The sequence below is a fragment of the Lipotes vexillifer genome, unplaced genomic scaffold (genome assembly GCF_000442215.2).
Source record: "Lipotes vexillifer unplaced genomic scaffold, Lipotes_vexillifer_v1.1 scaffold1011, whole genome shotgun sequence".
Classification (NCBI taxonomy): Eukaryota; Metazoa; Chordata; class Mammalia; order Artiodactyla; family Lipotidae; genus Lipotes; species Lipotes vexillifer.
Window position 1 is genome coordinate 4,654,650 of NW_006787698.1, and position 22,297 is coordinate 4,676,946.

Here is a 22,297-nt window from a genome sequence, read left to right on the forward strand (position 1 = left end):
GCAGGAATCTACCACACTGCTGGTTTCTGCTAGACGGCCATCAAAATCTTCCCGGCATCCTCTGAGCAGCCGCCAGGGAGGCCAAAGCTAAATAAAGGTCTCCTGGAGCTGCTGGGGGTGGCAGCCTGCCCGGCCTGAACTTTACGCCTCCGGGAGGGGCTGCAGCAGGCTGGGCAGAGCAGAAGCCTTGGCAGCGAGAAGGGGCCACAGGTATCACTGCCCTCCTTACAGACAGGGGACCCAAGGCTCACAGAACCTGGATACCACACAGCTCACTGGGAGGAGCCACAAGAAACTAGTACTGGTGGCTGTTTCTGGGCAAGGGAGCCAGGGAGCTGGAGCTGGAGCCGGGAAGACTCGCTGGTCCCCTTCTGAAACCTTTGGATTATTTTTTTACCATGAGCGTGAATTACATGAGTAATAACAATGATAGTGGCTAAAGTTTCTACACAGTTTATTACATGCCAGGTGCTGTCCTGAGAGCATTACACACATTAAATACATAAGGCAACCCTCACAACAACCCTATGAGGTAGATACTAATAAGAACCCCAACTGGAGAAATTGAGGCACAGAGAGATCAAAACTCACTGGGGGCAATGCAGCAGGTCAGTGATTCAGCAGGAACCAGCATTTGAACCCGGGTGGGCAGGCCTGTGCTCAGAAGCACACCAGGCTACCTTTTCTCTAATCCCCCTTTCCCCTCTGGTCCTGCTTACTCCCTCCCAGGCCCTGAGCCAAGTTCTTTTCAGATCTCATTTCATGTCGTCCTTACGATGGTCTCATGGAGGCGGGGTCTCGCTCCGCCTAAAGCAGCAATGGCCCTGTGGCAGGGCTGGGATGAGAACCCAGGCTTGGTGGCCACTGAACCGGGTGCTGGAGACACCAGGCTCCCTGCCTCCACTCCAGCCCTGGGGCTCCCAGCGGCAGGCCAGGAAAAGGTTTTGTGCCAAGAGGGAGAAGGGTGTGGTGGGAGGAGGATGCTGCAGGAGAGGGGACATCAGCCTCCCAACTCAGCAGGACCAAACCATCCTCCCCACGGTGATATAGATTAACTATGTGACAGAAATAGGTGTTCCCAAGAATTGCCTTGAGAGCTTGCAGAGATCTTCAATATTTCATAATAAAATGTTACACATGGCAAGAAAGAGAAGTGCTAGAACTTTCTCCTTACACTCCAGGGGCCCACCCAGCAGACACTACCCAGGAGGCTGCTGCTTTAAGGAATGGGTTGGAACTGGGACTGGGAACCAGATGTAGGGACTAATGCTGGGTCTTGGCAGGATGGGGAAGGACCCTTCTAGAAGCTTCTAGATAAACGACTGGGAGCTGATATATGGGAAGGTGGGGTGAGGAATTCCTAACTGGAAGATTCTGAGAGATATATACCCTCAGTCTGAGAGTATAACAAGCATAGGAAGGTGGGTGCAGGAGCTCTGATGTGGTGGAGCAGATTAGAACATTAGGTCTCATGAGAGCCATTCTGTTGGCCTGAGAGCGCTGCTGGTCAGGGAGAGGGGTGAGAGAACACACAGACTTGGGATTCTGGGGTCTGGATTTGGGGGAAAATAAATAAAAGAAGGGGCAGGGAATTTGGAATCAGACTGGGAGGGTTCCTGGTAAAAGCAGGGTGTCAGTGTGGGTGTCTGAGAACAGCAGACCAAACTGGGGTCAGAAGGAAGCTGGGGTGGGTTTAGGTCCTGGACTTGGGTTTGAATGAGGCATTCCAATGCTGGCGGAGGTTCCTACAGGAAGCCTGTCTTGGGGTTGGCCGGTGACTGGGCCTGCAGTACCAAGTAGGGGCAGGGGCTCTGGCTGGGCAGGACGCCACGTGGGTAGGGTTTCCTGATGCAATGGGAAATTGGGTCTACAGTACATGAGGCTGAAGGAGAGCGGCCGGAATTGGAGCTGGTGGTACAGTCTGAAGGGGAACCAGGTTTCAAAATTCCAGTCCTAGATGGGACTGAGGGTCCTGGTGAGGCACCGGTCTACGTTCTAGGGAAGGGGTCCTGGGTGTGGGTTGGAGTCCCAGGCCAGGAACAGAAATCTCAGGGGAGGACAGAACTCCTTGCTCTATTGAGAGCAGAACCTCTAGATCTAAATGGGAATCACCATCAAGATTCCGAAAGGCAGGTCACAGAATAGACTTAAAGTATTGGGAACTCTGGGGGTTGGGAGGGGCCAATGGGACATCCAAGATCATAAGTGGGTACCCAAAAGGTTCAGGGTGCAGATTCTGAGGTAGAATTCTGGGTGTAAGTGGAAGGTCCCAAATGGATTGGGGGTGGCACGTCTAAACTGTGAAGAAGGTGCCCTAGGGGTCAACTGGGAGTTCCAAGAAGAAATTGGAAGGGGAGGGGGGAGGGGGGAGGGGGGAGGGCCCGGGATCGCGGGCAAGGAACTCAAGGGTCTCGGCAGTTCTGTTGCCCCGGCGTTGAATCAAGGAACCCCGGGCGATCCTGAAAGTCCAGACTGTAGGGTGGGAAACCCAGGTGTCAATGGCTGGGCCCCCGGCAGTATCAGGGGTCAGAACTCTGAAGCGGAGTCCCGAGAGTGGGGGAAGGCGCTGGGCGCGCGCGCTCTACCTGGTGCCGCCAGCGGAAGAGGCTGGCTGTGTCGATGTTGGGGTGCGTCTCGTCTTCATCGTCAGACACCTCGATGTGGTCCCACACGCTGTAGTCCACCATCTTGCCTCCACGGCCCAGCCCGCTCCGGCTCCGGCAGCAGCAGCGGCGGCTACGGCGGCAGCACCACACAGACTCTCCCCGCAGAGCCCCGCCCCTTCCGTTTCCGCCCGGACGCGGACGCCCCCGCCCGCGCGTGACGTCACATCCCTAGTAACCGCGGCAGCGGCACTGGCGACCGAGGTCTTAAAGACCCCTGCGCACATGTTCCGGCTCCCCGAAGTCTTCGCCGAGACCCCACCCCATCGGGCTTGGGGCCTCCGCTAGGCACCTCCTAGGGGTATACGGGTGGATTCTCCATCCTCGAGCTCCCTTTCTCTCCAGCTGCCCCACGGTGGGCGTTTACGGCGGCCGTGAGGGGGGCAGTTGGCGAGACTGAGGGAGAGGATTGTCCCCTTAGCCACACCGCAGTGACGTCAGCCCGATCCCACTGCTGGGGCCGGGCCTCGGCGAGAAGACCTCGCTCCCGCCCCTTGTGAAGAGGAACTTTGTGCCTGATAGGAAAGGACATTCCCAGTCCGAGGGGTACGGGGCCCTGCCCTGGGAGGGTCTAAGTAAAGGAAGGATATGGCCCTGCCCTTGAGGAGTCGGAGGTGGGGGCGATGTAGCCCTGCCTTAATGGCTGGTGTTTCCCCGGCTCGGACCACAGCCTACCCCTCGCGTCCGTATCTTCTGCTTCTTTAGCGGGGATTCGCGCATACACGCCCCCTCTGGAATCACCCGGACCATACTAACGGGCCTCGGGAGCCTGTCCACTGCGTCCCCCCGTGCAGCCGCTGGGTGTCGCTAGCGTCTAACTAGCGGCCCGTGCTCTTGGCTTCGCGCCGGGTGGGGGTGGGGGTGGGGGTGGATCTTGGCAGTGAGCACGGCGGGGGGGCTTGACCCGTTAATGTACTCTAGGACTGCTCGCAGCGCCTGCCCCCTTCCTCGTCCCAGGCGCTAAGGACTCCATTACACTGAGCTTGGGCGACCCCAGCCACATATTTTCATACATCCCTATCCACGCTGTGACACCTGGATAAAACGGTTCGTTGCAGCCTAGGGCAAGGATTATCTCAGATTAAAGGGCGCTGGGGGGACGGGGTGGACGGGAGGAGCTTCAACCGGGAGGCTCCTGGTGAAGGGAGCCTCTTCCAGACTCCCCCAGAGCGAGCGTTGGAGGAAGGGGGTGGAGCGACTGGAGTAAAGGTCTCTAAAAGGGTGCGGGTATGGGGGATTCCCCTGCCCACGGAAGGGGGGGGGCCATCCGGACAAAAGCGCCCGCCTGCTGCCGCCCGTCCCCCTCGCGCTCCATTCAAACCCGCGAGTAGGCGGGCGGGGGGAGGAGTCCCCCTCTCCTCCTCCTCCCCCTCCAGCCCCGGCAGTCCAGCATCACAGCGGCAGTCAAGTCCCGGGCACGCGCGCGCAAGAACCCACACCTCGGCAGGTCTCACAGTCTCTCTCTCTCTCTCTCTCTCTCTCTCTCGCGCGCGCGCGCGCACACACACACACACACACACACACACACACCAGCAACAAAGGGTCTGGACACCCCCGTCCCCTACCGCCCCTCAGGCCGGAGAGGGCGGGGCATCCCCTGCCCAGCACCCCTGCAAGGTAAGCTTTGGACCACAAGCTGCGGTGGGGAGGGGGACCAGGCGCCGGGAGGGAGGGGGTCTGGACGGCGGGGGGACTTCCCTCGCCCCCCAAGAAAGTCAGGGGCCCCTGTACGCCCTTTGAGGGCTTCAGGCCGGCCTCCAGGCTGAGGGTATGTAGGGAGGACCCCGGATGCCAGATTCCCGGGTAGGCGCGGGGGTCTCTACCTGGCTTCGGAGACCGGAGCTGCCTGGCCCCAGGGAAACAGGGTCCCAGGAGCCCCAGCTCCCAGAATTGGGGACAGAGCGCCGGAAGCTCCCCGATCAGCGCCAAGCATTTACTAATCTCCTGACAACACAGCATCTCCAGCCTGGGGGACTGAGACAGAGACCCCTGAGTTGCTTTGCACTGTCTCTCGGACTCCCAACCGCCCTCCCCCCATCAGCGCACCCCCTGCTGGGCGTCTTGTACCTGTGGGGGTGGGGGTGGGGGACTGGGAATGCTCCTCTAGGCTCCCAAGCTTCCTCTGCTGCATCCCACAGCCACACACTGCTTAGCTGTGGCTGTGGGACTGGGCAAATGGCTTTGCCTTCCTGAGCCTCAATTTCCTCATCTGCAAAGTGGGTAATGACATACCCAGGATTCGGGGAGGTCATGCATGCGAGTCTGCCATTATGCCATCATTTATTTTACAGCTCATTTCACACATATTTCCCAAGAGCCTACTGTGTGCAGGACACTGTGACCAGGCTGTCAGGCTACAGCAACCAACAAGACCAGCTGGGTCCCTGCTCTGCTGACCCTGGACACTGGTGAGGGAGCAAGATCAGTGTGTAAACAGAGAAATATCCACGGTGATTTCAGACTGTGAAGACTAAAATTTCATGAGGCATAGAGAGTGACTGCAGGGAAGGATGTTCAAGATTAAATGAGATTTACGGTTTGTATCTGCCTTCCTGGTTCACTTTCAGCTCCATGAGGGGAGGGCCAGGTCTAGAAGAGTGGCTGGTACACAATAGGTGCTCAGTAAATGCTGAATGAGTTAAAGAGAGGATTAGATTAAGACTATTTTCATAGCACTTTAGATCAGGTAGGAGGCTTGTCACGAACCAATCCATCCTCTCTCCCATTTTACGGATGAGGCGAGTGAGTCTCTAAGACCAAGAAAAGGGAAAGATGTCATCAAAGGCAATAAGGGAGTTGACGGGGTGTCATCATTCCCACACAGGTGAGGGTGGCTGAAGGAATGGTTTTGAACAGCGGGGAATGGAAGAGAGGAGAGACCAGACTTGAGCACAGGTCCCTCCAGGAACCCATGACACCCAGCCAGTGCCCATCTCTCTCCCCATACCACACAGACACAGCCCTGCATTCATCCATTCAACAAGTATTTACTCAATGCCTACTATGTGCCAGGTGCTCAGGACACAACAGCAAACAGAAGAAAACCCCCTACACCCATGGAGCTGACATTAAGTAGAGAAAACAGAGAAGAAACAACATAAACAAACGAATAAATATATAACAACAAACTGATTAGGATGGTGATAGAAATAGCTTGTGACAAGAGAGAAAAATGGAGGGGTCTACTTTGGGTTGGGTATCCAGGAAGACCTCCCAGAGGAGTTGCATTACTCTTCAAACACACACACACACACACACACACACACACACACACACACACTTTGATCCAGACAAACGTAGTCACACAAACGCCACATACAGGCTGGAGCCTGAGAACCTTAATAGTGTGCCTGAGGCCCCATAGCTACTGGGTGGCCATGCAGAGATTTGAACCCAGAATCCACATTTCTAACCAGTGTACTTCCCGCTGCACCCACATGCATGTACCCTCCCCGCCTCCACACACACACATACTCAGAGTCACACAGAGACACAGCCAGCCTCATGCCCACATAGACTGATATGGTGTCACTTTGTCACATACACATACTCCTGTAGGTATGGTCTAGTCTCAACTACACAACACTCAGACTCCCAGAGAGTTCTACCTGTCCAGTTGCATGTGGACAGCTGTGTACAAAGTCTCACATTCACACACATGCGCACACACACACACACACACACACACACACACACACATGCCCCGTGGGGAGAGGGGCTGAGAGTCCTTCCCAGCTCCAGGTCATGGAGCTTGGGTAGTCATTGTACCTCCTCAGGCCTGAATGATCTGGGGCAAGCTGTGGACAAGGGTATTCATCCTCATTTCCATGCCTCTTTGGCTGCCCATCACCCTGTCCTTCTGAAGGCAGTGGAGGTTGGGTGAAGCCAGTGCTCAGGCCAGGCTAGGGACGCTGACAAGCTGGATGAGGGAAGAGGCCTCTTCTTAGCCTGAGCCTGGTGCCTGCTCTGCCATCTGGAACCGCTCGCCAGCCGGCTGCTGCGCAGGGGAGGGGAAGGCAGGCTTAGCGGCTCCCGTCCACCTGGGCACTCAGGCCAGTTTCTGAGGCCCTGTGTCCCATGCCCAGGTTTCTGCCAGAGATGATTTCTGCAAATGTACACAGGTGTCCAGACAGTGGTGGCATGTGTGTCTCTACCTCTCTCCCCTGGCCTCCTTCCTTCCTTCCACAAATCCTTGAGCACCTACAATGAGTTGTTATGGGTGCTGAGGGTACAGCCAGGACCGGCTAAAGAATTCTGCAGAGCCCAGGGCCAGATGAAAATGCAAGACCCCTGTTTAAAATTACTAAGAATTTCCAGACCACGACAGCAGTGCATTAAACCTTCTAAGCATGGGGCCCAGTGGGACTGCTTAGGTCACATGTCCATGAAGTTGGCCCTAGGTCAAGACAGAAAAATCCCCTGCCCTCATGGAACTAAGGGGTGGGGGAAAGCAGAAACATAAACATATGATACCTCAGGGGTGATGAGTGCTGAGAACAGAAGTAAAGATTAGTGAGAAACAGAGGGTGATGGGGTGAGGGGAGGCATCCATGCCAGGGAAGGCCTCTAAAAGGAGGTGACTTTGAGCAGAGAGGCGAAGGAGGTGAAGGAGTCAAGTGGATTTATTCATTTACTCAAGAGATATTTGTTGAGCACCTACTGTATACCAGCATTGTCCTAGGTCGTGGAGATCCAGCAGGGGACAAAACAGACCAACATCCTGACCTCATGTCCTAATCAAAGGACAGGCAATAATAAAATAGGTAAATTATATATCTTGTTAGAATGTTGTAAGTCTAAAACAAACAAAATGAAAGCAGAGCCAGGGAGATCGGGGGTGGGAGGAGTGCAGGATATCTGAGGCTGGTTTTCCAGGGGAGGGAAAAGCAAGTGCAAAGTCCCTGAGGTCTAAATATGCTTGAAGTGTTTGAGGAACAGCGAGGAGGCCAGCGGGATGAGGGGGGAGGACGGGAGAAATTGAGGTCTCTGTGAATGTGTAGCTGTCTCCCATATATGTCCATAGCTCCACTGAGTCAACAACAGTGATAATTGTTAGTATTATTAAGATAGTGGCTACTGTTTCATGAGCACCTACTATGAACCAGGCACTGTGCTCAGAACCTTACATGCATTATTTCATTTCATCCTCACAACAACCTCCTCAGATAGGTATGAATATTATCCCCATTTTACAGGAAACTGAAGCTCAAAGAGGCTGGGCAACTTGCCCCCAAATATACAGCTAATAAGTGGCACAGTCAGGATTTGAATGCATGTCTGTCAATGTAATACTGGAGCCTAAGCATGGTCCTTACTACATGGCCCTTTCTCTGCCTGTCTGAGCATATGTGTCTGTCTGCATACAGAGGAGAGGGTGCCTCTTTCTCTGTATGTCTAACTCATTCCTTCATTTATTCACTCAGCACTCAGACTGTGTGTGGGGGACCATGATTAATGGGTACCATTTCTTGCCCTCACAGAGCTCTAGTGGGGAATACAAATAATTACAACCCCAGATGATGAGTGCTTTAATAGGGGCAGAACAAAGAGCAGTGGGAGCCCAGAACATGGACTGGCTCTGTCTGGCTGAGAAGCGGAGGTGACCTTTAAGCTATCTTTACAATTCATCCATTTGTTCAACAATTGTCTGTCATAGACTTGCCTGGTGCTAAGCACTACGTGGGTGAGATGATGTTTACATTCACTTCTACTAGTTCATATTGAACTGAAGTGCTAGTTAGAGCTATACGACAAGAAAAAGAAATAAGAACTAGTCCATAGGAGACCTAGGAACATTATTAATATGCTCTTGAGTCCTCAAAACAATAACTAGACATTTAACAAATAATTATTAAGAGCCTACGATGTTCCAGATTCAGTTCTAGGCACTGGGGATATATTAATAAAATAGATAAAATATTTTTGTCCTCCTGCAGCTGATATTCTAGTATGGGACAAGACAGACAATACAGGTAATAAGTAAATTACATAGTATGTTATGAGGTGATAAATGCTGTGAAAAAATAGAGCAGGATAAGGGAGTTTAAGAATCCTGAGGGGATAGCAACTTTAAACAGGGGTGGGGTGGAGAGAAACACCAGGAGAAATGCTGAAAAGGTGAGATGTGATTAAAGACCTGAAGGATGTGAGGGACCTGTTGATGTTTAAGGGGGAAAAGTTCCAGGCAGGGGGAACAGAAAGGACAAAAGCCCTGAGGCTAGAGTTTGCCTGGTGTGTCCAGAAACAGCCAAGAGGCCAGTGCAGATGGAGCAGAGTGAGCCTGGGGGAGGGTGGGAGGAGATGAGGACAGCAGGACTGTGTGAGCCTCTTGTTGAGGACTTTGACGTCTCCTCTGAGGGAGGTGAAAGCTATGGAGGGCTCTGAGCAGAAGAGGGACATGATCTGACTTGGGTTCTAACAGGCTCCCACAGGCTCAGATGGTAATAGCCTTTATTAAGCACTTACTGCGTGCCAGACGCTGTTCTTCGAGAATTCAATATGGTCTGATCTCATTTCATTCTCGTATAGACCCTGCAAGGATTATCATTCCATTTCACAGAGGTGAAACCGAGGCTTAGACAGTTTAAGTCACTGACCTACGGCCACACAGCAATAATTTGCAGAGCCTGGGTTGACGGTGTAGCGAGCGAGCCAGCCTTCCCCTCCCGCAAGCTTTTAGATAGGGATTGCCGGCAGCAGAGCGCACTCATAATCGGGAGTTGCGTCTGTGTCCCTGTCTGTTTCTATTTCCACGCGTCCCTGTCTGTCTCTGCGCGCCTCTGCCTGCGCGTCCCCCATCTGTGCCCAAGCCGCCGTCTCGCTGCGCCCGGCCCCCGCACATGGGAGCTATTTCGGGTTTAGGCATAAAAGCCCAACAGCTCGGAGAAGACGCTTCCTCCTGCCCCCGAGTCGGACCACGCGCCACACGCGGCCGGCTCTGGGAGCTCCCAGTCTTCTCTGAGGGATCCCCAGGCTGGAGAAGCCCCCGCAAGAGGACAGGTGGGGGCTGGGGCGACCCGGGCCGGAGGCTCTCGGCCCCCCAGTGGCCAGTCCAGGCATTGACGCTGTTCAGAGCCCAGTCGAGCATCAGCTGTCGCTCTGGCAACAGACGGGCGACGTCACCGACAGGCAGTGCGTCAGCCACCTGCTGACATCACGCCCCAGGAGAGGCAGTTGGCGAGGGGCGGGGGCGGTTTCCATGCTCAGCCGGCAGGGGGAGCCCCCGGGAGCTAACGGCGGATGCCTTCGGCCTGGTCCTGCAGGAGGCGCTGGCCGGGGCCGACATGGCCCCTGAAGCCCCCAAGGCGCGCTAGTCTGGCGGGGTGAAGAGGAGTCGCAGTGTCCTGTCGGTGGCCCGGACCGGTGACGAGGTGCGAGGGGCGGGGCCCGGGCTGGGGGCGGGGCTTGGGCTGCGAGGTGGGGTAGGGAGCCCTCTAGAGACCAAGACTGACTGCTCACTAAGCCTGGCTTCGCTTCCCCCCAGGCAGCAAGGAGTCTTGTCCGCTTGTGCCTCAGTTTACTCCCTTGACTTCATTATTCTCCTGCTGCCCAAATTAAGGGCTCTCAGCCCTGGGATAGAAGGCAGGGTCTTCCAAGGGGCTTTCCAAATAGGGAGAGGATTGTAGGGTGGAGGGGAGGGTGCTGGGGGTGAGGCCTTGAGGGTCTCAGATATGAGGAGAGGGGGCCACAGACGTTTAGGCCAAGAGGGGGCTTCCTGGACGTGGAGGGTGGTGATGTGTTAGAGGGGTTTCACAGTGAAGGGCAGAGTACAGGCATGAGGGCCCAGAGCCCTGGCCATCCAGTGGTTAAGAATCCACGCTTCCACTGCAGGGGGCATGGGTTCGATCCCTGGTCAGTGAACTAAGATCCGGCATGCTGCGTGGTGCGCCCACACACACACACAAAAAAAAAAAGAGAGAGAGGAAAAAAGGGAGTCCCACAAAAATTATGGCTGAGAACGGGCACCCTTCAGATGTAAGAGCTGAGAAGGGACCCTCGGGACCCTCTGTAGGAGGGATTAGTGAGTGGCTAAGACATGAGAGGGGCACAGGAGCCTATATCCCCATCGGCCACTATCTCAGATGGTTAGGGAGGGACGTTACTGCAGGGAGGGGCTCAGAGCTGCCTGACCAGGCTGCACCCCTACCCCGCCCTTGTCACACCTCAGAGGCCACGAGAGACCCCCGAGCCCGGCCGAGACAACATGCTCGGGGCTGCCCTCCGACACCCTCGCCGACGCCTCTCCATGGGCCCAGGCCTGGGCTGGGCTGAGCCTGAGCCCTTGGACACTGGGGTCCCTCTGCCACCACGGCCCACCACGCTGCCACTGCTGATCCCCCCGCGGATTTCCATCACCAAAGCTGACAGGTAGGCAGGAGGTGGACCAGGCTGGGAGGTGGGGTGGAGGAACAGGGCCACCTGGGCTAAGTCCAGCCACCAACACTTTCCCGTGCTCTAGGCTCCTGGCTCCCTGTGTTTTGCAAAAGCAGCTGAAACTTCTCCTGAAGGCTGGTAGGTCAGGTTGTGACATAACCCCGCCCCCGCAAGAGGCACCTCTTGCAGCCTCTAGGAACCCCTTCTTCCATTTTGCAGCTGCCTGAGTCAGCAAGGGGCAGGATTTCGGAAAGGGTTTCAACCCTCCAGTCCCCAACGATGCTCCCATAATCAGAGAGCTGGGACAGGCTAGGGAGTGAGCCTCCCACCAATCCGCTGTGCACCTCTATTTCCCTTTCTGAGAGGATGCAGTTTCTTCAAGGCCTTAAAAGGAGATGGTGGGACCCTGGAGGAGGTCTCGACTGGCGTCTTTCTTTCTCCTGAGCTCAGCTTCACACTGCACTTCCTTTGCTCTTTCTCATCTGGGGCCCTCAGGGCACTTCAACCCCCATCTTGGCCCAAGGATGAATTTGAAAGCCATACAGCTGCCACTGTTCTCTGCAGCCTCAATCTCCCCACCCACCCCTTTGTCTACTCAGTCGGAGGGCTTCAGGGTCTCTGCTTGGGTCATGGTACAATGGTTCAATTCCAAATGGGGGAGGAAGTGACTGTCATTCCCCTCTCCAGTGGTCTAATGTACCCCCCCCCAAAAAAAAGAAAATTCCTCTAGCCTCTACCTAGTTCAGGCCACAGATCCAACTACCAGCTCTGGCCCACTGCCTTGGGCTTTCCTTTTTGTGCAGCCCCAGCTGTGACCTGACCCCACCCTCAACCCCACCCTGTGTTACCCCACCCAGAGCTTTGACAAGACTATAGCAACGGTCCAGCCCAAGACCCTCAAGTGATCTGGGGAGGACTTCCAGCCCTTACCAATCCCCTAGAAGCCTTTTTGAGTATGCACTTGTGGGGAGGGTCCCTGAGAGAAGTTGGGGGACAGTTCTGGCCTCTGGGACATCCAGCGCTGGTAATGGGAGGGCGTTTCTGGCTCTGCGTTCGCCCACGCCTGGAGCCCCCTCTGGCGGGGAGAAAAGCGGCTGTGCGGGTTGGAGACGGGCTTTGTTTTTTTTGTTTTTTTTTTCCAATAAGAACAGTGCGGAGGGAGGGCGGTGGCAGACGGCAAGGCTTGCCCGGGGGGAGCCCTTGAGGGGGGCGCGCGGGGGCGCGGCCTGGTTGCGCGTACTTGCACCCAAGCTGGTTAATCCGAGCGCGCAACGGCCGGGGGCGGGCCACTGGTGAGTGTGCTCTGCCCCCTGCCCGGCAGCCACCGACACCAGGGCTCGGCCCGGGTCGGGGCGGGGGAAAGGGAGGGCACTCGGATCCCGCTAGCTCTCTGCTCGCTCGCGCTCTGCGCGGCGCTGGGGGAGGCGGGAGCGTGAGTCACGGCGACTCCCGATTTAGGTGCCGGAAGGGGGGCTCTGCCGGCGGGGGCAGCGGGGAGGAGGCGCGGCTGTTTACTCGCCTGAAAAGGGCACGGGGATGCGTCCTGCGGCTGCCCGCGACCTGCCTCAGTTTACCTGCTGCAGAAGCGCTTTAGAAGGAGCAGCGATACACAGAGCGGCGGGCGGGCAGTCGGGGTATCAGCCGGGGTGTCCTCCTGTAGCCACACAGAAGCCAAAGGGACACACCCCAGTAACACCTCGGAGTGGCCCCAGGCCGGCCACACACACACACCAACACACATGCACTCCCTCAGACACCACAAATAACAGGCTGAATCGAGTGCACAGCTCCGCGAGTGCGGACCCACCACAGTACACACCCAATCGCGGGGGAACACAAGCACAGACCCCAGGCCACCAGAACAGACCCTGTAAGAGGCACACACCCTCCAAACAGGCAGCACACATGCACACACTTCCTTCAGCCACAGACACGCAGATAAACGCGCAGCGAAATTCAGGTAAACAGGCAGACCGCAGCAGCCAACCACGTGCGCACACACACTTCGAGCAGACACCGAAAACACACATCCCTCGGAAGAGGCCACGTGCGCGCACATCCCGCCCCGGACACACACCATCACCGTCCTCCGACCCACCAACAGGAGATTCCCCGAACACCGTCGCCGCCCGCTGCAGGGACCGCATCCGTGTTACCGGGACCACTTCCCACAAGCTCCCCCGGCCAGGGGTAGCGAAGAGGACAAGCCAGCACTGGGCTCCGCCCCCACCATGATGGACGGACTGACTGACACACCGGCAACCAGTCGGGTGTCTCCTTCACGAGCGGATTAACCGTTTAACTCCTTCGTGGCCCTGTGCGCCGCGGCTAAGGCAGGGCGCTCTGGAGAGAGCTGAGTTCCGGCGCCCCCTCCCCGCCGGGAGTGGGGCTCTGCGTGGGCGGGAAGGCCCCCTCCTCGGGTGGCTGCCCCCCACTAGCCCGGACGGAGGAGGAGGGGGGCGGCGCTGACAGCCGCGGCGGGCGTGGGGCGGGGAGAGGCGGGACGGGGCGGAGGAGCCGGGGCTGCCTCAGAGCGGGACGCTGAGCGCGGAGAGCGCTGCACCGCATCAAGCAGAGCGCCAGGCGCTGACAGGAAGCCTCCGCGCCCGGCCCGGGGGCGATCGGCCCGTAGCGCCCCCGGGTCTCTCCCCGGGGCGCCATGGCCCCACCGAAGCCAGGAGCACTTGCGGGGCCCCGGGCGCGTCAGCTCGCGCGCAGCTGAACGGGGTGTAGCTTGGAGAGGCCGGGGCCCCCTGGTGTGCAGGTGGGGGCCGGGGCCATGGAGCCCCCGGCCGTCCCCTCAGAGAGGAGCCTATCTCTGTCTCTGCCAGGGCCCCGGGATGGCCAGGCCACCCTGAAGCCGCCCCCCCAGCACCTGTGGCGGCAGCCGCGGACCCCCATCCGTATCCAGCAGCGCGGCTACTCGGACAGCGCGGAGCGCGCCGAGCCCGAGCGGCCGCCACACCGGCCCATAGAGCGCGCCGACGCCGTGGACACCGGCGACCGGCCCGGCTTGCGCACGTCCCGTATGTCCTGGCCCTCGTCCTTTCACGGCACCGGCACCGGCAGCGGCAGCGCGGGCGGAGGCAGTTGCAGGCGGTAAGACTCCGCGGCGGACGCGCGCGGAGCGGATAGGCGCGCAGAGAGGACACAACTCGCCCCGCTGACCGCGGCGGGGCGCTGTGATGCGGGTGGGATCAGTGTGACTGACGGGGCTGGGGGGAGGAGTAAATCTGCGGGGGCGTCTGGGACCTCACCCCCGGTGGTGCACTGTACCCGAGACTTCCTACTAAAGATGGAAGATAATCCTGAGATCGATTTATGGGGGCGCCATGCTGCGTGTGCTATTAACGGGGTCTTGGTTGAGGGTTGCAGCTTTAGGGGTCTGTAGCCTTCGTCGGTGACAGTGCAGGACAGTGACTAGGCTGGGTGCCACTTGACGGGGCTAGATTCACTGTGTTTGGGGATGGCCTAGGGGTCAGTCTAGAACCACAATGCTTCCTGCAGGCTGGGGTGCTCCCAGGGTCCTTCTAGAGTGGGGAGGACTGTATTGGGAGCGGGATTCATAGACTTGCCCTGCAGCTGGGGTCAGTAATCTAAAGGGGGCCTCTTGGGGATCCCTGTGTTGGGGGCCTGTGTGCTATGTCAGAGCCCCCGCTCAGGGCAGGAGTGTTAGGGTTCAGTAGCTGCCCAGAGGGAGGGAACAGTGTTCAGGGGGTGCACAGTCCCACCACAGGGTGAGGGAGTCCCTGGCTCCCTAGGTAACAGTGTTAGTGATGAAGTGTGAGTTGGGGACCCTCTTATTGACCTGAGTTTGCTCCAGCTGTTGGGGATGGCCAGCTGCCTTGGCTGCATGCTCTGCCTGGGGTTCTGGGGTCCTATGATTGTGACAGCATAACTGTGTGTGTGTCCAGGATAGTATAGTTTGTGACATGTTGACTGTGTGCTCCCAGGACAGTGATTGTGCCAATGTGACTTGTGTGCTTCAGGGACATGGTGATTGTGACTGTACGACTGTGCTCCCAGGACTGTGACTAAGTGACTGTGTGCTTCTGGGACAGAGATTGTGACAGTGACATCGAGTGGTCCTGGGACACAGTGATTTTGCTGGGTGACTGAGTGTGCCCCTGGGGTGCTGTGATTGTGATGGGATGACTGTGTGTGCTACTGGAATGCTATGATTGTGACAGCATGGCTGTATGTGCTCCCAGGACATTGTGATTGTGTCCCTGACTGTAGGATGTGGTGATTGTCACAGAGTGACTGTGTCTGCTCCCAGGACAGTGATTGTGACAGAGTGACTGTGTGTGCTCCTAGGACAGTGATTGTGACAGTGACTCTGTGTGCTCCTAGGACAGCGATTGTGACAGCGTGTGTTTCTGGGATGCAGTGATGGTGGCACTGTGATGTTATATTCCTGGGGACACTGTGATTGAGACACTGTGAAATGTTCTCTGCTGCTTGTGTGCCCCGTGTCTGAGAATTGGTGCTCTCACTTTCGGGGCATGCACCCAACTGCCTGGCATGCTGTCCTCTAACCACCTAGTGTTCTGATGGGGTCTGACTTTGTGTCCTGGTGACATGTGTGACTGATGGCTTTGACTGAGTGCTTCGCCTGACTCCCATGAGTGCCCCTCTACTTGGAACACCCCTGGGACAGTCAGATTCAGGCCTCTCCTGGAGTTCCTGAGGGAGGCCCTTCTAGGCTGGGACCCTACTATTTTAGCTCTCTCTGGGGATCTCCAGCAGGCACCACAGCCTCCAGGTCACCCACCCACCTCCATTCGGGGCATTCCAGCACCCCTGCCCACCCCCAGGAAGCAAATGTCATGGATCCAGCACTCACAGCCTGCTGTTTCCCACAGGGAACTGGAGAGAGGCTGAAGGAAAACAAAGCTGGAATCAACAGGAAATGCCAAGACCAGGGGCAGTGTGCCAAACTGGCACAGGTCACTGTCCTGAGAGACCCAAGGGGGGGCGGGGTCCAATTGGAACTGGGCATTAGTCCCTTTTTAGGCTCCAGGGACTCTCCCTACCCTGGTCTCTGTGGTGCTGACTCTCTGGGGACAGTGGCTGAGTGACAATCATCATCATTATCTTAGTGAGATCCATCTCATAATGGCTCACTCTTGGGCTCCATGCCGGGGACTTTTCCACACATATTCATCCCTAGTGACCTGTGAGGTAAACTGAGGCCCAGAGGGGCAAAGCCCCTTCTTCTTTTGGCTGCACCACATGACATGCAGGGATTAACCAGGGATTGAACCGCGCTCCCTGCAGTGGAAGTGCGGAGTCTTAACCACTGGACTGCCAGCGAAGTACCCCCTTCTCCTCACCCAAGCTCACACAACCAGGAAATGGCAGAGCTGAGATTCCAACACAGGTCCCATCTGATGCCTGTGTGTCCTGGCACAAGTGTCTTGCTCTCTCTGAGCCCCAGTTTTCCCATCCGTAAAGTGAGGCTGTTGTTGTCACTGCCCTGTGGGGGTCATTTCAAGAGTTCTGTGAGATTGGGGATGTGTGTAAAGGACTTCACACAGCGAGTGCTTGGTAGTCACTCAGGCACCCGAATTTGGGAGAGGAGGTGGGGCCTCTGTAGACCCTGCTCCTGTAGGGTGGAAAGTGGGAAGGAAAAACAGGAACCTCAACCACATCCCCGCAGGGGCTCAGGTTTCTGTTTCACTGTGGGCCTGTGTAGCCTCCAGTGGCTGTGGCTGGAGGGAGGGCACTGGTGCCAGCATCCTCCCCCCACCCCGAGGCAGAAGGAGGAAGGAGAAACTGAAAGGCCTCTCATGGGAACTCACTCCTTAGGAATGAGCATTCTGCCAGCCCAGTTCTCCAGAAAGGGTGCACACACAGTGGGTTCCAGTGCTATCCACGTTAGAGTTCATGCAGCCACCAGAAAGGGGACTCAGAGAGCCCTCCAGACTTGAATCACAGGAACCTCCGAAGAGAGGGCACTGCCCCCCCCATCTGAGATGGCATCTGAACCCCCCTCCAGACCTGGGGATGTAAGAGCCTGCGCTCCCGGCTCCCTGTGGGGCTGAGTCACGGCACCGCCACGATCTGTCAAAAGGCAGATGGAGCTGGAGGAAGAGAAGGACTCTGGTGGTGAGGTGGGGAGACTTGCCTGAACTGGGGGGCGAGGCCAACGTACCGACCCCTTTTAAACCCCCAGACTCTCCCCACCGAGGGAGGCTCTGCCTGGCCCCAGGAGGAGGTGGATACAGCCGGACTGGGGTCTCTCTCTGACCCGTGGTCTCCACTGGGGTCTTCGCCTCCCCCAGTCCCTGGCGCTCCCACATCCCTGCGTGTGTATCGGGAGTAGGTCTCTCCTCGCGCCCCTCCCTCCGCACGCCCTCTGCTGGGTGACAAGAAAGGCACAGGCTGAGTGTGCGCTCGGAGTCCGGACCTGCCTCCGGAACTCTCGTCCCCGAGCAAAGTCGCCGCCGCCGTCACTGCCGCGGCGCCCCGTATTATTACTTCATGTTTATTGAGCGTCCCGGACAGCGGGCGCCAGGCCGGCCGACCGCAGGCTGCGGGTGAGGTCCTCGCCCACCCGGGGTTGGTAGCAGGCCGCTACCTCCAACCTCCACCTTCAGGCGAACGTGGTGGAGACGGCCGCCTGGCGGATGGAGAGGAACTTGGCGGAAAAGTTGAGGACGCGGAGTTCCCGTCTCGCCTCCGCGCGCGTGCCCAAGCCAATGCCCATGCCAGGGACTCCCAACACCAACCTGCGTTTTAAGTCCCGGCATCTTTGGCTTTCCTCCTGTCGAGGAAACCGAGACACAAGTGATTTGCCTAAGGGCACACAGCGAGGAAGGAAGGGCAGAATTGTAGTTAAAAACCAGGTCTCGACTCCAGACCAGTGGGTGAGATTCAGATTGTAGCCCTGTCCGCTCACTGTGTGACCTGGGGCCAGCATCTTGCCTCTCTGGGCCTCAGTTTCCTAATCAGTAAAACCGGGCTGAATAAGATCTGCCCACCCCCCGGGCTGCGGTAAGGCTGAGATGGCCGACATTGGGGATGGGCAGCGAGAAGCTGTTGTTCTGAGAACTGCACATCCTCAAAATGCATTTCCTCAGCAGAGCGAAAGGGGGCGTCCCCCAAACCACAAACCCGGGTTCTGGCTGCCAGGGTGCCCCCTCTTTCAGCAGTAACAGATGGACTGAAAGCTCCTCTGAGTTGCAGGAAACTAGGGCTTTGGGCCTGGGAGAACTGCAGATTGGCAGGGTGAGGGCAGAGTTTTCGGGGGCATCTGAGCCCACTGTTTTCACTCCTGAGTAAGAGCCCAAATCCAGCCTTTGCCCTTGACTTGCTGTGTGACCTTAGGAAAGAAATTCACCTGTCTGAGCCTCAGTTTCCTCATCTGCAACAGGCCCATTCATTCCAAAAACATTGATTGAGTGGGACTTCCCTGGCAGTCCAGTGGTTAAGACTCGGCGTTTCCACTGCAGGGGGCGTGGGTTCGATCCCTGATCGGGGAACTAAGATCCTGCATGCCCTACATCGCGGCCAAAAAAATCCAAAAATAAAAAACAAAACAAAAAACATTGTTTGAGCATCTTCGAGCTGTGGTGAAGACTGAAATGGACCCAGTTCCCGCCATCCTGGAGGTTCTCAGACGAGTGAGTGAGGAGGAAATAAGGAAAGGCATTCAATAATTCTAGATGGTGACACATGGGATGTGAAGAAAAGAGGGACCTTGAGGTCAGGGAATGCCTCTCTGAGGAGGTGACATTTGAGGAGAGACCTAAATGAAGCCAGAGAAGATGCTATGTTGGTGTCTGAAGGATGAGGTTGACAAGCAGAGGGAATAGCAGGTGCGGAGGTTCTGAGGTGGGAACCTGTCTCGTATGTTCGAGGAAAAGCAGGGAGGCAAGTGTGACTGGGACAGAGTGAGCAAGGGGTGTTGGAAGGAAATGGGGCGTGGAGGTGATGGGGCAGCTCATGTAGGGCCTTGTAGATCATGGTCAGGGTTGGCTTTAGACCTCAGTTTATATCTGACTTCAGGGGGCCAGAAGGAAACTGAACCATGAAGGCTTTTTGGGCCAGAATTCCAGTCTATGAAGTCAGACAACTCAACTCGTAATCGAGAATTCCCTGGTGGTCCAGTGGTTAGGACTCGGCGCTCTCACTGCCGGGGTTCAATCCCTGGTTGGGGAATTAAGATCCTGCAAGCCACGTGTCATGGAAAAATAATAATAATAATAATCAACTCATAATCGAGCTGTGATCCTTCCAGGCTGAGTGACCCTGACCAAGTCACTTCCCTCTCTGGCCTCAGCTTCCCCATCTCTGAAATGGGTCTAGTATGAACCCTATTCCCAAAGTCTGATGTGAGGAATCAGCAAAACAATGCAGGGAACCCTGAGGGCAGGTAAATACAAATGCCCTTCCTTTCTGTTTGTACCTAGACTGAGGGGTACTGGTGGCCAGGGCATGGGTCTTAGTGTGTTTAGAGCAACAGTTCTCAACCAGGGGCAATTCTGCCCCCCAGGGAACATGTGGTAATGGCTGGAGACATTTTAGTCATCGTGACTGAGGGGGTGCTACTGGCATCTAGTGGGGAGGAGCCAGGGATTCTACCACTGCTACTATCTCACAGGACTGCCCCCCAGGAAAAAGGATCATCTGGTGCTAAATGTCAATGGTGCCAAGGTTGGGAAGCCCTGCATTCCCAACAAGGCAACATCACCTCCAACGGGGTGAAATTTGGTTCTTGGGATGGAGGTGTGAAAAAAAGCTTACTTTTATGTATAAAGCCCAGATAAACGCCCACTACATAAATGGATATACAGCATATCTATGGCATTAACATTTCGTGAAGGAGGCAACTTGGGGGTGGGTGGGGAAGGGAGCGTCTAAAAAGGCACTGGGGGGATTTTTGTGAAATAAAAGGAGACAGCCACTGGTCTGGAGCCTGGCTTAGCCACTCATTGGCTCTGTGACCTTGAGCAGATTGTTTCTCTCCAAGACTCAGTTTTCCCATCTGTAAAATGTGACAATAATGTCATTTGATGGGCATTTTGTGAGAATTAAATGAGATCATAGCTAGAGGCGGTAAATGCACAGGAAGCATTCTGAAGGTTAGCTGCTATGTCATCATTATCATCATCACCATCATCTGTATCCTCTGTCTAGTGCATGGCTTGCACATTATAAGCTCTCCATAAATGTTTTGTCCAATAATAATAATCGTAACTAGATAGTTCTTTGGGGCATGAGTCCACCATCTTCTCGGTCTGCTGGCTTTCCGAATAAAGTCACTATTCCTTGCCCCAACAACTTAGCACTCAATTTATTGGCCTGTCGTGTGGCAAGCAGTACAAGCTTGGACTTGGTAACAAATTGTGGTGCAGCCAGCCAGGAGCCTTGCTGCTGTGGTTGGGGAATTTTCAGGTAAGGCCCTAGCAGCTGCTAGGACCACTTGTCCTGAGAATTAGTCCTTCAAAATTCCTCAAAGCAGCACCAGCTGCCCCAGCGCTTGGTGGTTGGAGCAAATTAAAACAAAAAACAAAAAAAACCCATAACTAACATTCAGTGAAAAGTGTACAGACACTTTTCTGAGCCTTTTATGTGTCCATCCATGAGGTATGTAGTGTTATTTTACCCATTTTACAGGTAGAAAAACTGAGGCTCAGTGAAATTAAGTGACTGGGTCAAGGTCAAATGAATAAGAAGCGCCGGAGACCGGACTCAAGCCTAGGTCATCCAACTTTGGGCCCCTTGACATGGGAGCCAACAGGTAGAGAGGGAAAGATATTCACAGAGGCAATTTAGATTTAAAGTAGAGATTTACCCCATTTTCTTATTTTAAACAAGTTTCTCCCCCTTCCCTAACCCCAAAGAGCTGTAGACAGGAGGGATAGGCTCTGGAATTATAACTAGCTAGCTGACTTTATTCAAGGATCTTCATCTCTCTGAGTCTCAGTTCCCGCATCTGTGAGAGAGGATAATATGCCCCCCACAAAGTCACAGTGGCTGGGCATGCAGAGTCACCACCACTGGACCCCACAGAAGTCAGTGCTGAGGGGAGGTTGGGTTCTTGGAGCCACCTCATGAGCTGTGGGGCCCCCAATTCTAAGAGGTGCCTCAGAGATGCTAAGTAGTGGGAGGACTGGGGGATTCTTAGGAGTGTCTAGGGGCTGTGAGCACACTCCAGGCTTCTAGGGGTGTCTGAGACTTATAAGGCATGTCTCAGAGCCTGTGGGGGGGGCATTCTGGGGATGCCCCAAGGATTGTGAGTACATCTTGGATTCTGGGCATAGCCTAGGGTTGTAGGCCTGTCTTAGGAGCTGTGGAGGAATCTAGTTGTGCCCCTGGGATCTATGGGGGGCACCCCAGGATTTTGGTGGCATCCCCATGGTTATGGGAATATCCCCTGAGTCCTAAGCCACCCCTGATAATGTTGGGTTCTCTGCACTTATGGGGGCATCTCAGGAATGCTGTGGAGCTACTAGGGGAGGGGATCTGAGGGATTGTGGAAGCCTTCCTGAGGCCTCTAAGGGACCCTAGGATTTGGGGGGGGGCCCTCACGGAGATCTGTGGGAATGCTCTGTGGCTGTGGGGGATTCTTGGGGTGTTTGGAGGGTCTCTGCATGACTCAGAGATGGTGGGACTGCCCCAGGGGATTTGGGGGACATCTGTGGAAACATAGTGGTTGTCCTGGGATCTGAAGGGGTTTCTCATGGACTCTCAGAGCACCTCTGGCATTTGTGGGTGCATCCTGGGATTGTTGGGGTGCCCCTGGAGTCTGTGGGCATGTTTCAGTAACAATGAGGGGGACATCTGGGGAGCTGTGAGAGTGTCCGGTGTCCATGGGAGCCTCTCAGAGCACCTTTGGGTTTTGTGGGGGAGCCCATGGATTTGGGGGTACCTCTGGGTTGTGTGAGGACAGCTCAGGGATAGTAGGAGCACTCCTTAGGATTGTGGAGATCTAAGTCTGAGGGACTCTGAGGATGACCCTGAGGTCTGTAGTACCTCTCAACATCGTGGAGGCTGTGTATGTGTGAGAGCACCCCAGAGATCTGGGGGCATTCCAGGTGTTTGTAGAGATGCTTCCGGCGGTTGTGAGGACAGCAGAGGGACTCCGGAGGGCCCCTGGCGTCTGTGGGGTGTCCCCGCCGCGGCCGCGTGGGGGCCCCTGGCCCGCCCCGCCCCAGGGGCGGCCCCAGCGCGTAGCCGGAAGGGCCGAGGCGGCCGGGAGGGGTGGGGCCCGTGGGCCCGTGGGCCCGCGGGTAGGGCGGCCGGCGCTGTTC

The 22,297-nt window shown here is 56.2% G+C and overlaps 2 protein-coding genes across 3 annotated transcripts in view; one reads left to right on the forward strand and one right to left on the reverse strand.

Moving 5' to 3' along the window:
- Positions 1-2,809, reverse strand: part of CDC37 (cell division cycle 37, HSP90 cochaperone) — a 9,848-nt gene extending 7,039 nt beyond the window's left edge. Inside the window, exon 1 of the mRNA XM_007460663.1 lies at positions 2,586-2,809. Coding sequence (XP_007460725.1) covers positions 2,586-2,687 — 102 coding nt within the window. The 5' untranslated portion in view covers positions 2,688-2,809. The remainder of the gene's footprint in view (positions 1-2,585) is intronic.
- A 7,007-nt stretch (positions 2,810-9,816) lies between these two features.
- PDE4A (phosphodiesterase 4A) overlaps positions 9,817-22,297 on the forward strand; it is a 44,304-nt gene continuing 31,823 nt past the window's right edge. The window contains exons 1-3 of one of the 2 annotated variants that reach the window (XM_007460665.1): positions 9,817-9,839; positions 9,926-10,033; positions 10,831-11,030. In XM_007460665.1, the coding sequence (XP_007460727.1) occupies positions 10,867-11,030 (164 nt within the window). In that variant the 5' untranslated portion in view covers positions 9,817-9,839; positions 9,926-10,033; positions 10,831-10,866. Of the gene's footprint in view, positions 9,840-9,925; positions 10,034-10,830; positions 11,031-13,815; positions 14,136-22,297 lie in introns of those variants that run through there. The other variant, XM_007460664.1, reaches the window with a different exon arrangement.